Source organism: Hyperolius riggenbachi, chromosome 3 (genome assembly GCF_040937935.1).
Source record: "Hyperolius riggenbachi isolate aHypRig1 chromosome 3, aHypRig1.pri, whole genome shotgun sequence".
Classification (NCBI taxonomy): domain Eukaryota; kingdom Metazoa; phylum Chordata; class Amphibia; order Anura; family Hyperoliidae; genus Hyperolius; species Hyperolius riggenbachi.
The window spans coordinates 6,447,794-6,465,268 of record NC_090648.1 but is presented as its reverse complement, the minus strand read 5'-3'; the positions used below and the strand labels follow the sequence as shown (position 1 = coordinate 6,465,268).

The 17,475-nt window shown below is 49.3% G+C and overlaps 1 protein-coding gene across 1 annotated transcript; it reads right to left on the bottom strand.

Annotated features, from left to right (window-relative positions):
* Positions 1-1,041: 1,041 nt before the first annotated feature.
* On the bottom strand, positions 1,042-7,173 carry LOC137560886 (transcription termination factor Rho-like). The gene is made up of 2 exons (XM_068272043.1): positions 6,276-7,173; positions 1,042-2,691 (listed from the first exon to the last, which is right to left on the bottom strand). The coding sequence occupies exons 1-2, from the start codon at positions 7,171-7,173 to the stop codon at positions 2,093-2,095; spliced, it is 1,497 nt and encodes a 498-aa protein (XP_068128144.1). The 3' UTR covers positions 1,042-2,092.
* Positions 7,174-17,475: the final 10,302 nt, after the last annotated feature.

Sequence of the window (17,475 nt, the reverse complement as noted above, 5' to 3'; positions counted from 1 at the left end):
TCAGTGTGGCAGGCAGCTCCGCTCGACTTTGCTCTTGCTCAGACCCCTCTGGCCTTTTTTGTCTTCTTTCGTCATGTGTTCTATGTAAGTATGTTTTTGGAAATGCGTACTCTGTGGAATGTTAAATGGTTGTCTGCTGTAATTGTTTTAACTTTGTGCGATGTTTAACATATGTTACTGTACCATCACCGACCCTGCTTGCTTGTGCCAAAAATAATTCCGGGTACAACCCACCGTTGTACTTGGCGAAATAAATGATTCTGATTCTGATTCTGAACTTCAACACCACCATGCGTTGTGTTAGGGGCACGTTATGCGACCATAACGTCCCCTAAAACGCAACGTCTTGGTGTGAAAGAGGCCTGAAGCAATACCAGTTGCCTGGCTGTCTTGCTGATTCTCTGCCTCTAACACTTTTAGCCATAGCCCCTGAACAAGCATGCAGCATATGAGGTGTTCCTGACATTATTGTCAGATCTGATAGCTTCCTGCTTGCTTCTGAGGTTATCCAGACACTACTTTAGGCAAATAGATCAGCAGGGCTGCCAGGAAACTGGTATTGTTTAAAAGCAGATAAATATGGCAGCCACCATATTCGTCCCACTTCAGTTTCCCTTTAATTTGGAAACTGCTCAACGTTCTTGTTTTTATATCTGAAAAATTGTAATTCCTCCAACATTGTAACCGCAAACATTTGAGAACTGACCGTTTGCGGCGAGCTCGATAGACTTTTGTCGAGGAAAAACAAACCAACAATCAATCAGTTGTTTTAAAGACAAAAAGTATTCTTGCTTTTATTGCTTAAAGAGACACTGAAGCGAAAAAAAAAATGATATAGTGAATTGGTTGTGTACTATGAATAATTACTAGAAGATTAGCAGCAAAGAAAATATTCTCATACTTTTATTTTCAGGTATATAGTGTTTTTTCTAACATTGCATCATGATATGTGCATGACCAATTGCCGTCCTGCGGACAAACCAACCCCTTAATTTTACTTCCCCCTTTTCCTTAAATAACATCAAAAACTCTATGTTTAATACAAAACACTCGGACTGCATATTTGACTTTGGAATTTTAAGGCCAATGCAGCCCATTTATTAACCTTAATAACATTTTAATATAAAACGATAACTATTCACTTGCAGGGCAAAGCGTCCAGAGCTACTTCAACAATCGAAATTAAACAACACATTCTCTTTCTGGGCATGCGGCTCAATCCGGCCCCCAGCCGCACCAACAGACTCGGGAACAGCGGCATGCCCCTTATCAACTGTTCTTCTTATCGCTCCATTAGTTTGTTACGTGAGGAAGTCACCTAAGTGAAATCCTCAAAGTCATCCTTCCTTCACCATTCTCCAGACACCTTGCCCCGCCAGCTGCAATGACAAACCACCTACCTATCTACCCTTAACGGGCGGGTGGGCGGGAAACTTTCTCCTGCGTCTCCCTTTGGCTTCTGACTCCTCCCTTCCTTCCAGCTCCTTCTCTCTCTCCCAGCTCTGTCCTGTCACGCCTCCTCCTACCACTTCCTGCCTCTTTCTCCAACACTTAACCCTCACCCTGCCGGACTATGTCCAGCACTATCATGTTGGCCTTCCTTATGCTCCCTCCTGTCACTTATTCCAGGCCTTGCTTGATATGTGCATGACCAATTGCCGTCCTGCGGACAAACCAACCCCTTAATTTTACTTCCCCCTTTTCCTTAAATAACATCAAAAACTCTATGTTTAATACAAAACACTCGGACTGCATATTTGACTTTGGAATTTTAAGGCCAATGCAGCCCATTTATTAACCTTAATAACATTTTAATATAAAACGATAACTATTCACTTGCAGGGCAAAGCGTCCAGAGCTACTTCAACAATCGAAATTAAACAACACATTCTCTTTCTGGGCATGCGGCTCAATCCGGCCCCCAGCCGCACCAACAGACTCGGGAACAGCGGCATGCCCCTTATCAACTGTTCTTCTTATCGCTCCATTAGTTTGTTACGTGAGGAAGTCACCTAAGTGAAATCCTCAAAGTCATCCTTCCTTCACCATTCTCCAGACACCTTGCCCCGCCACAGCAAACAAGGGGGAAACCTCACCCTTGCGCCGCCCGCACCGCTAAGGCTTTTTGAATTCCCTCTTCTAAAGCTAACGACCACAAGTCTATCCCGATGGGGTTCAGATGAACCCCATCAACCTCCAAAAATAGCACCGTATCCACTTCTAGCTCTAAATGCCTAACCGCCACACCCCCGTGTTGTACTATGAAACGAGACACCTCTCTGTTGAGCTTCTTTCGTGCTCGATTAACCCTCTCGACTGATCGTGCCAGTCTCCACTTGCTCCTACTCACCATCTCCGACCACACGATCACAGTGTCGGGTAAAGTAGAGCGCAGTTCCAAAAGATCACCTTTTATCTCCTTGGTTATTGCTCTCGTGGTCCTTGTGGCCAAATCATTGCCTCCAGCGTGTATAACTAGGACATCTGGTGCTCTGTCCTGCGTCACCAGACTCCGTATTTTTGGCAGCACCTTGTCCCACATCAAACCTGGGAAACCAATCCATCTCAGCCTCGCCGTTGCTCTTGGAATACCTAGCTGCCGACCGTCCGGTCTTACAGCAGCTCGCTGGGCACCCCTTGACACATAGGAGTGCCCCATAATCCATACCAGCCGAGGGGAGATGCCAATCACTGAAAGAAAAAGAAAAGGAAAAGAGGGAAAACCAACCACCAACTAACTACACAAACTAAAACGTGTTATAATACTTAAATCAAATGCGGCCTAACATACAGCAGAAACCGGGATGACTCCCACCTTCCTATTCGCTTTATATGCTCGTCCGCGAGCCCCCACCTGGCCGCTTCCGTTGCTGCCCCTATCCTGAACGAGTGAGACGCAAATTCCCTTTCGGCTAACCCCAAACTGGCTAAAGCTTTCCTAAAGACTGCCGTAAACTGGTACTTAGATAAAGAAGATCCATCCTCGTGACACAGAAAGGAAAGACCGTTTCTGCTCCGTACCCTTAAAAACTCTGCGACCCTGAAAACTGGGCATGCTGCAGACCCACTAATCTGGAATAAATAAATTGTCCTACCTACACCAGCACGATCCGTCTTTGATCTACGGAGAAAAATTTCCACAGATTCTGAAAGAAGCTTAACCTCCTCCCGCAGTATACCTCCAGAGAAATGCTTCCCTTTACTAACCAGTTCACTGATCCTAAATGCCCCGAAAAACGCGAGCGAGAAAGCCGCCCCGAACAGCAATTCCTCATACCCTGACTTGCACAGTGATCCCAGTCTGTTCACCAGCGACTCAAGCAGCTGGAACGTGACTGGACGCCTGGAGTTCTCTGGTATCCGTTGCTGCGCCCTGAAACCCCTTAGTGCCATACGCACCCTAAAATCCTTTGTCACGTCCGGCAATCCCTGTAATTTAAATGCAAAAGAAAGCGCTGACAAGTTTTTTGATAACGCCGATGCAGATACTCCCTCCGCTCCTTTCATAGCCATGAACTGTAACAGCAGATACACTTGATCCTGTTCCTTCTCGCCCCTTCCGAACTGGTGCTGTAATTCACTCCATTGTCTCCACACTGTCGTGTATGCCGACCAGGTGGCCTCTGACAATGAGTTCGATATCCACTCTCCTATGGGCCCAGGGGTATCTCCCACAAATCCAAGGGACAAGACTCCCCTTGCCGATCTGCTCCCGGCGCGACGTCCCGGAATCTCTGCCATTGAAACCGAGAAAGAGCGTCAGCCACATCATTCTCCACCCCCGGCAAGTGAACGGCAAAAATGAACAGGTTATATCTCAAACAACTGAGAACCAACTGTCTCAAGACCTTCACTACCGGAGGTGAGGATGCTGACAGGCTGTTGACCGCTGTCACCACACCTAGGTTATCGCAGTTAAAGCGAATCCTCTTGTTCCGAAGCAACGTACCCCACAATTCTACCGCTACCAGAATAGGAAACAACTCAAGTAGCAGTAGGTTTTTTGTAAAACCTAACTGCACCCAGCGCCCTGGCCATGCTTCCGCGCACCACTTACCTGCGAAGAAGGCCCCGAACCCACACGATCCTGCAGCATCCGTGAACAACTCCAAATCATGATTGCCCGTACTCTCGTCCATCCAAAGGGACCGCCCATTGAATTCCTCCAGAAAGGACAGCCACATGCGCAGATCTTGCTTATGTGCCGTTACCAGACGAACCCTGTGATGAGGCAGCTGAATGCCTGCAGTAGCCCTTGCCAATCGCCTGCAGAAAATCCGGCCCATGGGCATGATCCTGCAGGCGAAATTTAACTTCCCTAAAAGAGACTGCAGCTCTTGTAGGGTAACCTTCTTACAGCCAAGGACTCTTTTTATAGTACCCTGCAAATCGGTCACTTTGTCCTCGGGTAACCTGCATTCCATCTCAATGGAGTCTATCGTGATCCCGAGAAATTTTATGATTGTCTGGGGGCCCTCCGTCTTTTCTTCTGCTAATGGAATGCCCAATCTGTCACATACCCACCTCATTGTATTCAGTAAATGTGCGCAATCACGTGACGCAGCCGGGCCCACGAATAGAAAATCATCCAGGTAGTGAATGGCCGTCCGGAGCCCCGACTCGTCCTTCACCACCCATTCCACAAAAGAGCTAAACCGCTCAAAATAAGAACATGAAATCGAACAACCCATTGGTAAACAACGATCGATATAATAACCCCCCTCCCAGAAACAACCAAGCAACCTGCAACTTGCGGGGTGGACCGGTAATAATCGAAAAGCCGCTTCCACATCCGTTTTGGCCAACAAGGCACCCTGCCCTGCACGTTTCACCAATCGAACCGCCGCATCGAACGACGTGTAAACTACTGAGGAGGATTCCGGGTCAATCCCATCATTTACTGACGCGCCTTTTGGATATGACAGATGGTGTATTAACCTAAATGAATTCGGCTCCTTCTTAGGAACCAAACCTAAAGGCGACACTACCAAATCTTCCACAGGGGGTTGCTGAAAGGGGCCGGACATTCTACCTAAACTCACCTCCTTCTCCAACTTCAGCGATACCACTTCCGGATGGGCCGTAACTGATTTTAAGTTGCGAAATGGGGGTTGCGAACTCAGGACCCCAAAGCTAGGGATTCTGAAACCCTCCGTAAACCCCTTTCGCAAAAACTCAGCTACCTCCGTATCAGGGAATCTATTTAGGTACTGTTCCATCCTTGCTACCTTCACCGGACTCCTCCCTTTTTCCAGAGGAGTCTGCGTACTGGCCCTTTCCCTTTCTGTGGCATTTTGTGACCGTATGACTTCCACCGCAGGCTGAGCATTCGTGCTTAAAGCGACATGTGCTCCCAAATTTGCATGCCCCTTCATTGAACTTCCAGCAGACCCCAGGCTTTCTATTGGCCAGCTGACCCGCTGATCCAGGGCTGCTGGCCGTCCCCTGAAAGGGCTGATTTGCTCTCGTGCCTGGAATCATCAGGCTCATCCACAAATCGATGTTCTTATGATTCCACCTAATACCTGGGTGAAAAGCCTTTTCTTGCCTGAATTGTTCATCATACCTCAACCAGGCGTTTCCACCATACATCCTATGAGCCTCCCCGATCATATCAAAATAGCAAAAAAGTGCTGAACAGCACTCCGGTTGCTTCTCCCCTAGCACGCTCGCATATATCGCAAAGGCTTGGTACCAGTTTTGGAACGTCCTCGGTATCAAGCGATACCTCCTACGCTCTTCGTCCTCTTTTTTGGTCTCATCAATTCTACCCCTATCTAAATTGAACTTACCCAAAGGGAGCAATGAGAAAATCTCAATGTACTCCCCTTTCCAAATTTTTTCACGCACTTCTGGTTTCAAATGCTTACCCATAGGCCCCCTCATACATAAGTAAACATCACCTTGCGCCTTATCTGATAGGCGAATCATTTCTGTGTCTTTTTCCCCCGTCGTCTCAAGTGTCTGAGTCGACCCCGTAGTTGTCTGTACATTAGTCTGCCTAACCTGCGTCACTTCAGGTGGCGTTGCAACTATCGCCCTTTGCGCAGGTCCTGACCACGCTGCTACAGGAGTGGACCTCGTAGCCGTCTGACCTTGCAGGGTATCTCGAATACTCAACAATAACGACGTCATCATTGACAACGCCGCACCTGAACCTTCTCCTGAATTCGACAAATTGCTCCCTATTGCCTGGTTAGACCCCTCGCTTTCGCCTCCCACCCCTCTACTCACACCAGCATTTAAGGAATTGGTAGCTCTGTACATTGGCTCACCTCGCTGTACCGGATGGTCCCCACGATCCTCCGGGACCCTTGGACTCTCCCTCCTCGGTTCCTCGTCCTCCCCGGACCCCTCGGATGCGGTATCGCCCGTGCGGGCCGATCCGCTGACATTCCTGTGCCGGTTGGCCTCTCTCCCTCGACCCTTTTCCGTGCCGCCGTTGTCCCTCCTCTGCTGTACCTCCGACTCATGGCCCCTGGAGGACTCGCCTCTTCCTGCTCTGCGGGGTGGGGATGGCGAACAGGGCCTGTTTCGGGTGGCTACCCTGCCCCCTTGGTCACTTGGCTGGCCGCTAGACCCCTTCCTCTGTGACCGCAGGGCTGTCTCCGGCGTGGTGGTCTTCACCGCCTGCTTCCCCTTGCCAGTACCTCTGCTCCCCGCTTGCTGGGCCTTCTTCTGGCTTGAGGCTGGTTGCGCTGCGGCCTTCTGTGCCCTGGTGCTGCTGCCTCCCTTCTTCCGTGTGTCGCCTTTTTGCTGACGCCCAGCCGGGGTTGCTGGCGTGTGCTGTGCCCCTTGCGTTCCGTGTGGCTGTTCCTCGTTGGGCCCAGCATCTCCCTGGCCCGTCATCCCGTCACTGCTAGCGCTGGTGCCCGGTCGTTCCTCCTCCCTATGCGACTCCGGCTGCTCCGCCGCTCTTCCGCCTGCTGCTTTTCCTTTTTTCTTGGGGGGAGCCGGCGGACCCTGAGACGGACTTCCGCTCCGCCTAGTCCCTCTGGGCGATGGGCTGGGGCTCAGCCGCTCCGGCGGTCGCGATATCCGCGCACTGCTGCGCCCTCCAGGCTCTCCATCCGCCCCACCCGTCATCCTGGTCATCTGCTCTGCGACCCATGAGGGGCCGCGGGCTGCAGCCTCCGTCCGGACCATCTGCAGCAAACTCTCCACGTCCTCCATCATAGATAAACAGGAGCAGCCAAGTTCAAACTTTCTCCTGCGTCTCCCTTTGGCTTCTGACTCCTCCCTTCCTTCCAGCTCCTTCTCTCTCTCCCAGCTCTGTCCTGTCACGCCTCCTCCTACCACTTCCTGCCTCTTTCTCCAACACTTAACCCTCACCCTGCCGGACTATGTCCAGCACTATCATGTTGGCCTTCCTTATGCTCCCTCCTGTCACTTATTCCAGGCCTTGCTTTCTCTAATATGTGCAGATTACACAACACTCTGCAAACAAAATGAGTCTTTCAGAGCAGTCTGTGAAGTAATGACCTCTCCTCTGGCAGAGAAAAAGACATTTGTTTACTTACAGTTGAGATAATAAAAGTCAGATAACAGCCCTCTCCACCACTAACTTAGTCGTAGAGATTAATGGCTTTTTTGCATAGAGATAACAACTGGAGTTTCTTAGCTCTTCCTGTACTGGAAACAATTAGACTGATGTATCTGATCTTAATGTTTTATTTCTTAGCTGTACTACACATACAAATCATAATATCATACTTTTTTTTTCGCTTCAGTGTCTCTTTAAGCGAGGATATTACAATGAAGTGACATAAAATAAATGTCACTAGCATATGGACCATTGTAGTCCCTTACACACTCCAATGAGTTCTGGGTCACCATGAGCTTGCTGGTTAGTCTGTGCCACTAGCATATGGTGTAAGTACCAAATTGCGTCAGATAACAGTGGCAATTTATATCTTTTGAACAAAGCTTCAAACCAATCAGATTTGTTGCTAAGCATATATTGTCCAATCAGCAATCAGAGCAGTTAGTCCAGGTAGCACGTTGTCTGTCCTCTGTTATCAGAGAGTCCTGAGCTGGGTGTGTCAAGTCTTCAACCCCTGATAGCAATCATGCGTGAGAAGCTAAAAGGCCACTTCTCTGCAAAACACTATACTAAGCAAAACTTGTTCTTCTAGCCTTTGCTAAAACTAAGAATTCACAACATGGAGACAGGCAACACAAAATGGAGGAGATGAATCATGTGAATTTATTTCACATTACAATGAGCAGGTGATCTTCTAAAACTTTTAGGACATCTCTGCAACCACAGTTTCCTTAACCATTACCCGACTGTGCATTTTTTAAAACATCCTGTTGCTCCCTCTTAACAGACCAACACATGTTTTAAAATGTCCTCCACCGCCCCCGCTGCCATGCACGTTTGTCAGCGCCCCCGCTGCGCGTACCCATCAGAACCCAGAGAGCCGCGAATGGTGAAAGGAAAGAAGTATTCCGTATATATATATATATATATATATATATATTTTGTATCTGTATATATATATATATATATATAGTGAACTGTTGCAGCCTCTTGCAGGAATCAATCATGCAAACACAGGGGTAGTGAAAAGTTTTTGTCATAAAAGCCAGTCTGTTACTCAGGCTTTATTTTGCAAGTTGCTCAAAACAATAAACAAAAAGGAAACTAAACCTAGCCGTCTGGCTCCTGCCTACCTCACTCAGCAGTCCTGTCTATACTAGCAACACAAATATATTTGATCACAGTCCATGAAACAAAACAGAGCAACTTACAGTTTAGCAGGTTTGCAATCACTCACAGAGCTCCTTTTTCCTTGCAGCTTTCAGGCAGACTGCATACAGGAAGCTCTCCCATTGTCAAGCCTGCTAACTTAAATACTACACCTGTGTGAGCAGCACACAGATAGGTAAAACCCGGACTGGCTCCAGGTGGTCAGGGAACCCACCCAGCTCTTCCCTGACCGGCTCCAGGACCCTAAACTGGTTTCCTTTTTCCCAATAGGCTCCAGGAAAGAAGAAAACAACAATATTCCTGGAGCCTTTTAACACATGAAGTGCTGGAATCGCGGTGCAATGTATACACCATCTAGCACTTTCTCTGCTAAACATTGTGACGCCCTGTCACAATATATACAGTACAGACCAAAAGTTTGGACACACCTTCTCATTCAAAGGGTTTTCTTTATTTCCATGACTATGAACATTGTAGATTCACACTGAAGGCATCCAAACTATGAATTAACACATGTGGAAGTATAGTACATAACCAAAACGTGTGACACAACTGAAAATAGGTCATATTCTAGGTTCTTCAAAGTAGCCACCTTTTGCTTTGATTACTGCTTTGCACACTCTTAGCATTCTCTTGATGAGCTTCAAGAGGTAGTCACCTGAAATGGTTTTCCCCTCACAGGTGTGCCCTGTTAGGTTTAATAAGTGGGATTTCTTGCCTTATAAATGGAGTTGGGTCCATCAGTTGCGTTGTGGAGAAGTCAGGAGGATACACAGCTGATAGTCCTACTGAATAGACTGTTAGAGTTTGTAGTATGGCAAGAAAAAAGAGGGGGGTCCGGGGGGGCGGTGGCCACTAATGATCCAATCTGTTTTATCCAATCTTACCATTTCTATGTAATATAAGGTAACTGCCTAAATTATCCATTCAGTTCATTCACACAATTTACCCTTCTACTACATAGATTTGGTAAAATTGGATGAAAAAGATTGGATCATTAGTGGTCACCTTAACACAGAGAGGATCTGATCATCGATGATCTGCAGTATCACAGAGAATACAGATATATACCCGATTATTGATGATCTGCAGTATCACCGAGAATACAGATATATCTCTAACCTCTGGACACCTGAGTAGTATGAGTGTTTGGTGCAACAGTAATACTTTGAGGAGAGCACCCACGTAGGGGGTGCTAGACAGTAGGAGATACTGCTCAGAGAACAGATTCCTTCCAATGGCCTGATGCTCCCCAAGGGGCGGGGCCAGGCTGAGAGTGGGAAGGACCAGAGAGTGAGTGACACCAATGGTGAAGTGTCACTGACAGGTCTGTGAACTATCTTCCAACAGGGAAGATAGTTCTCGAGGTCGGACAGGCCAGGTCGGCAACAGACAGACAGATCAGGTACAGAGACAGGAGACAGATACGGAATCTTAAGACAAGCAGGGTTCAGCAACAGAGTATCAGATATAGCGAAGTACCAAATCAGAGATCAAGAGAGTGGTCAGGAAAGCATAAAGTCATAACAGATAATAACAATGCCTAGTCTTAGGTGTGAGCATAGCCGGCCTTTGACCTGAGCGACTGGAGCGGTCGCTCAGGGCGCCAGCTTCCTAGGGGGCCACCTATAGCAGGTTGTCTATACTGAGGGCACCTACACCTGATTTCCTATATTGGGGGCACCTATAGCTGACTATCTTTACTGAGGGCACCAACACCTGGCTACCTATACTGAGGGCACCTATAGCTGGCTACCTTTACTGAGAGCACCAACACCTGGCTACCTATACTGGAGGCACCTACGCCTGGCTACCTTTACTGAGGGCACCAACACCTGGCTACCTATACTGGAGGAACCTATAGCTGGCTACCTTTACTGAGGGCACCAACACCTGGCTACCTATACTGGAGGCATCTATACCTGATTTCCTATACTGGGGGCATCTATAGCTGGCTACCTTTACTGAGGGCACCAACACCTGACTACCTATACTGGGGCACCTATAGCTGGCTACCTTTACTGAGGGCACCAACACCTGGCTACCTATACTGGAGGAACCTATAGCTGGCTACCTTTACTGAGGGCACCAACACCTGGCTACCTATACTGGAGGCATCTATACCTGATTTCCTATACTGGGGGCATCTATAGCTGGCTACCTTTACTGAGGGCACCAACACCTGACTACCTATACTGGGGCACCTATAGCTGGCTACCTTTACTGAGGGCACCAACACTTGGCTACCTATACTGGGGGAACCTACGCCTGGCTACCTATGGGGGGGATGGAGACTTTAAACTGACTTCCTATACTTGGGGCACCTATGCTTGGCAACCTATATTGAGGGTACCTACACGTGAGATCCTATACTGGGGGCACCTATACCTGGCTACCTACCTATACTGAGTTTGAGGGCACTTTTTTGGGGGGTGCACTGCAGCTATAACACGTGGTACGAATTGTCGGTGCTGTGCTATCATTCTAAATGGGGGGGGGGGGGGGGGGGCGCTAACTGTCCCATGATTGTTTTTATTAATATTCCTGTAAGGTTCTAGCCTTCATTTTTAAGTATATTCATCCATTTGTGGTTATTGATAGTATTTTTTCTATTAAATATATGTGACTTGTCACAGAGATCTGAGCATTTGTGTCACAACGTCAACAGGGCCGGATTTGTACCTTTTACCGCCCAAGGCCCACTATGACCAGCTGCCGCCCCCCCCCCCCCCCCCCCCCCCAACATCTCAACAACCCCAAACTTACACACACTTTTTCCCCCAAGGAAAAAGTCTTAAAGTAAACTACACAAAATAATTAATAAAAAGGTCCTCCTGGTGTCCCCTGTTCCTTCATTGGGACCCTCTGAACATATTCAGACCCCTCACTGCAGCCAGGGATCCTCTTCTACCTTGTGGCTGCACTCCCGTCAGTGTACAACTGTCCCGGGTCTGTGAGAGTATGATCCGCACATGCCCAGTAGCTCAAACACTTTTGTGCATGACTGTTTCCTCTGTGCACAAGTAACTTTGGACTAATGGGAATGTGAGGACCATACTCGTGCATGTCCATTACAGTTGCACTTGTACATGGGAGTGCAGCCATGAGAAAAGCTAGTCCCTGGCAGCATTGGGGGGCTGAATATGTTCATGACCCCACAGTATAGGTAGCCAGATTATGCCCACCCCTTTAGTATAGGTGGGACAGGTGCTTCCCCCCCCCCAGTATGGGTAGTCAGATGCTGTCCTCCTTTACTGCCCTTTAGTGTAGGTAGCCAAATGCTATTCCCCTCCCCCCCCCCTTAGTATAGGCAGCCTAATGTGGTCCCTGGTCACTAAGCCCCTTAAGTATAAATAGTAAGATGCTGTCCCCCCATGATTGCCCCCCCCCCCTTTAGTATAGGTAGCCAGATGCCGTCCCGTCACCCTCCCCCCCCCCCCTTTAGAATAAGTAACCTGATGAAGTCCCATGTGCCCCCCCATTTAGTATAGATAGTCAAACAGTGCTCCCCCCCCCCTTAGTATAGGTAGCTAAATGCTGTGCACCCTCACTAGGTAGACAGACGTTGTGTCCCTCCTTTAGTATAGGTAATCAGATGCTGCCCCCTCCCCCCTTTAGTATAGGTAGTCAGATGCTGCCCCCGCCCCCTCCTTTAGTATAGGTAGCTAAATGCTGCCCTACCACTCCATTATAGTCAACCAGATGCTGTGCCCCCCCTTTAGTATAGGTAGTTAGATGCTGTTCCACCTGCCTCTCCCCTTTACTATCGGTAGCATAACTTTGTGTTCTCCCTCTCCCCCCTCCCCACTTAGTATAGGCAGACAGATACTGTGCTACTGTGCCCCCTCCTCCACACAGACTTTAGTATAAGTGGTTAGATCCTGCGCCCCCCCCCCCCCCTGCAACCAGACCCTGTCCTGCCATCGAACCCCCCCAAGTAGAAGCCGGTGTGGATGTCCTCGTCCTCATCCCCGTTGCCCTCCCCTCCCTAGCGGCTACAGAAACAGAACAGATTCACTCACCTCACTCCAGACTTCCAGCGCCAAAGCTTTCTCTGCCAGCCGCCGCTGCGCACCTCTATCTCCTGCTAGCGTCCCTCACATGTGACTCGCTGGCACATTACCGGCGAGTCACATGGCGGGGATCGACTGCAGGAAATAGAGGTGCGCAGCAGTAGCTGACAGAGGAAGCTTCGGCGCTGGAGGTCTGAAGTGAGGTGAGTGAATCTGTTCCTGCAGCTGCTCGGAGGGGAGGGAGAGCGGTGGGGAGGGGAGGGGCGGCCGGCCGCTGCTACCAGGCTCACAGGCTCACTTCTGCCAAGTGAAGCCAGTGAAGGGGCGATCGCAACTGCGGCTTTGCGGAGCAATTCCTGGTCACCCGCCCCTCTAACTATGCTAAATTCTGGCGCCCTAGAAACGTGCCTTGGGGGCCTTTCCCCAAATCCGGCCCTGAACGTCAAAAAGGTTGGGAACCACTTTCCTAGGACATATCTCAGGAGAAAAGGTGAATTGCATATGGGCCTGTGTGTGTGTGTGTGTGTGTGTGTGTGTGCGCATGCCAGGGCCGGATTACCGACCAGGCAACAAAAGCAATCGCTTGGGGGCCCCATTCAGAGTCAAAGGGGCCCCATCAGCACATAAACCAGCCCTCGCCATCCTGTCAGCGGTGGCTGGATGGTATAATGGTTAAAGGGACTCAGGGGAGCAGTGCAGTAACTATGGAAAGATGCATATCATTTTAAAGCTCTCTTTCTCCTCTTTCCTATATAAACCTCTGCCCTATGCCTTTTAGTTTTTTCTATTTTCGTGATCAAAATCGCGGCCACAGCAATTTCGATCGTGAAAATAGCGAAAACTAAAAGGCGTAGGGTGGCAGTTTATCTATCATTGGAAAGAGGAGAAATAGAGCTTCAAAATGATATGCATCTTTCCATAGTTACGTTGTATTACACAGGACGACTTTTCTCCAAATTCGGCAGCTCGATTCAGCACAATGCAATTAAATATAAGGAACCCAGGGGGATATAATTACAAACATCATGCTGGTAGGTGTGAGGATGTAATGAATTAGTTGTGGGTATGCTTAAAGGCATATCCACAGGCACTGCTCGGAGTCCCTTTAAGGGCTCTGCCTCTGACACAGGAGACCAGGGTTCGAATCTCGGCTCTGCCTGTTCAGTAAGCCAGCACCTATTCAGTAGGAGACCTTAGGCAAGTCTCTCTAACACTGCTACTGCCTATAGAGCGCGTCCTAGTGGCTGCAGCTCTGGCGCTTTGAGTCCGCTAGGAGAAAAGCGTGATATAAATGTTATTTGTCTTGTCTTGTCTTGTCTTGTCAAGACAAGACAAGACTGATTGTCTTCAGAGCCAGGCTCTCCTCCTAGGTCCCCCTCCTGCTACTGTGCGCTCTGCCGCTGCCCACTCCTCCCTCCCTTCCCACAGAGAACCACAGCTGCAGCAAGAATGATAGCAGCAGATGGCAAACGCTCACTCACCTATCCATGATCCAAGCGATAGAGATCCCGTCATCTGAAACCCATCTGTCTCTTCTACAGTGCAGCCGCTCGCTCTGAACTTCCTGATTCTCAGATCAGACAGGAAGTAGGAAGTAGTAATAGTAGTAGTAACAGAGCGGCAGCACTCTAGAGGAGACAGATGGGCTCCGGATGATGGGACCCAGGGGCGTAGCAATAGGGGTTGCAGAGGTAGCGACCGCATCGGGGCCCTTGGGCCAGAGGGGCCCCATGGGGCCCTTACTAAACCAAAGTATAAGCTGTTTATTGGTCCTGAGGTGGAAATAATCACTTCTATAGATGCTTTGAATGGTAGTAATCATTAACACACTGTTCCCCATCCCCTTCTTGCACCTCTAATACTGTAGATGACCTTGGCAGGTTTTGGTGCGCCGTATCAATTGTTACGTATAGAGTGCTTGGGGGGGCCCAATGTAAAACTCGCATCGGGGCCCCGAGCTCCATAGCTACGCCACTGACGGGACCTCTATTGCTTGGATCGCAATAGGTGAATGTGAGTCATCTTGTGCTGTCATTCTCCCCCGCTGCGGCTGCCTTCTCTGCTGGACTATCGTATTCACTGGGATGGAGGCTGCATGGTGGCTGTCTAGTTTGGGAGGAAATTGGTTGTTCGGTGGTGGGAGTGGTTATGTAATTCTGTCTGGGGAACGGCTTCCGGTTTGGCGGTGTCCAGAGCTTTCTGCTATTGCCAGGCTGGAGATGCAGGGGGAAAGTGCTGCTGCTGTGATATCTGGCACCCTCTTCACAGGGGTGCCCCAGCCCCTGAGTGCAAATGTCCCAGCCATTCATCTCTCACTCTGCATTTTGCCGCTGCTATTCCCTGCATTGTGCACCCACAGAGGAAAGCGGGCTGTTGTCCATAGCAACCAGTAGCTCGGCTGCCCCGGTGTGTGCGGCATGTTGCTGTGCAGCTGCATCTTCTAAATCTATTACGACATGATGGGGGGGCCCAAATCAGTTACTTTGCTTAGGGCCCCATTTAGCCTTAATCCGGCTCTGGTGCATGCCTGTGTGTGCGAGCACGTGGGAAGAGGATGAAGGGAGGGGGCTCAAAAATCAGGTTTCGCTCAGGGCGCTGTGAAACCTAAGGCCGGCCCTGGGTGTGAGCTCCGTGATCATCAACACCCTGGAACTAGTCTGATATATAACAGAATGGTAATACATTTCCCTAGTCTTGGGTGTGAGTTCCTTGATCATCAACACCCTGGAACTAGTCTGAATAATAACACAGATAATATCGCAGATACTGACAAGGTCTGAGTGCTACCACGTAGTGATCGCAACACCAGACACCAGAGAAATGACCAGCACCCAGTATATATACACAAGCGCTCTCCAGCGCCTCCCCTAAGTGCTGGACCAATGAAACCTGATAGAATTGTCAGCTGACCGGCTTGGTCAGCTGACACCCCTCCGACTGCCATAAAGGCTCTGCCTCTCAGCGCGCGCGTGTCCTTCTGAACCTGTGTGGACTATCAGTCCCAGCCACACCAGACATGTGTTGTAATGTATCTGCTGGTTTGAACGCGGGGCCAGCCGCACAGCTGTCAGAGCATGCGGCGGTTTCCCCGCGTTCAGCCATACTGCTAATGGTAGGCCCATGCAGGCAAACCGCCGCGTCGGACGCGGAATCCGCCGCCCTGTTCACTGGGCATGCGGCGGTTTCTCCGCGCTCCATCAGGCTAGTGGATGCGATGTTGGACGCGGAATTAGCCGCCTTACTCTGAGTACTCGCTGCGGCTTTTCCGCGTTTTCTCACAGTACCCCCCCCCTCCTGAGGAGTGGACTCCGGACAGCTCCTACCCGTTTTCTCCGGATATAAAGCGTGGAACTCCCTCCTTAATTTATCCACATGCCTGCGACAGGTACCCATGTTCTCTCCTCAATACCATACCCTTTCCAGTGAACTAGATACTGCACTGAGTTCTGTACAACACGTGAGTCTAAAATCTTTTCTACTTCGTACTCAGGTTGGTCATCTACCATCACAGGAGGAGGAGGAGTGGTACTTACATGGACTGCTGGCTTAAGCAGGGACACATGAAAGGATCTTACACCACGCGTGCTGGCAGGGAGATCAATGGCATAAGTAACATTGTTGATCTTCCTGGTCACTGGAAAAGGGCCCACAAATCTGGGTCCTAACTTGGGTGAGGGCTGTTTCAGGGTCAAATGACGCGTGGACACCCAGACCAAGTCTCCTGGCTGGAACTTCCACTCTAAGGAGCGTTTCTTGTCAGCTTGACCTTTCTGACTTTGAAAAGCCTTCTCCAAATTATTTTTTCACGATCCCCCAAATGTTCTTAAATGACTTTTGCCAAGCCTCCAAAGCTGGAAACGGAGTGGAAGCTACTGGCAGTGGGGAGAATTTAGGCAACTTTCCAGTTATCACCTGAAACGGAGAAAATCCAGAGTAGGAGCTTTTCAAATTATTGTGCGCAAAATCTGCAAACGGCAAGAACTTGACCCAATCATTTTGCGCATCCGCAACATACAGTGGCGTAGCTAAGGCGCTGTGGGTCCCAATGCAAGATTTACAATGGGGCCCCCCAAGCACTCTATACATAACAATTGATAAGGTGCACCAAAACCTGCCAATGGCAAATACAGTGTCAGAGGTGCAAGAAGGGAATGGGGAACAGTTTGTTAATGATTACCACTATTCAAAGTATCTATAGAAGTGATTATTATGAGCACAGGACCAATAGAGAGCTAATACTGTAGTTGAGGGAGGGCCCTTTGGGACCCCTCTGACCCAAGGGCCCCGATGCGGTCGCAACCTCTGCAACCCCTATTGCTACGCACATAACACCTTAGAAACTGCTCCAATGACTGATTAATTCTCTCAGTCTGACCATTGGTCTGTGGGTAGTAGCCCGACGAAAATGACAGTTCCATGCCCATTTGATGACAAAATGCCCTCCAAAATTTAGAAACAAATTGAACTCCCTGATCTGACACAATGTTTTCGGGAATGCCATGTAGCCGGAAAATGTGGATGATGACAAGATCGGCCAACTCCTGGGCCGAGGGGAGTCCTTTCAGGGGCACAAAATGGGCCATTTTACTGAATCTGTCGACCACCACCCAAATGACCGACATGCTCTCAGACCTCGGAAGCTCACCCACAAAATCCATGGACAAATGGGTCCATGGTTCACTCGGGGTGGGCAAAGGCTGCAACGTTCCCACAGGTGCCAGACGTGAGGGTTTGCTTTTTGCACATACT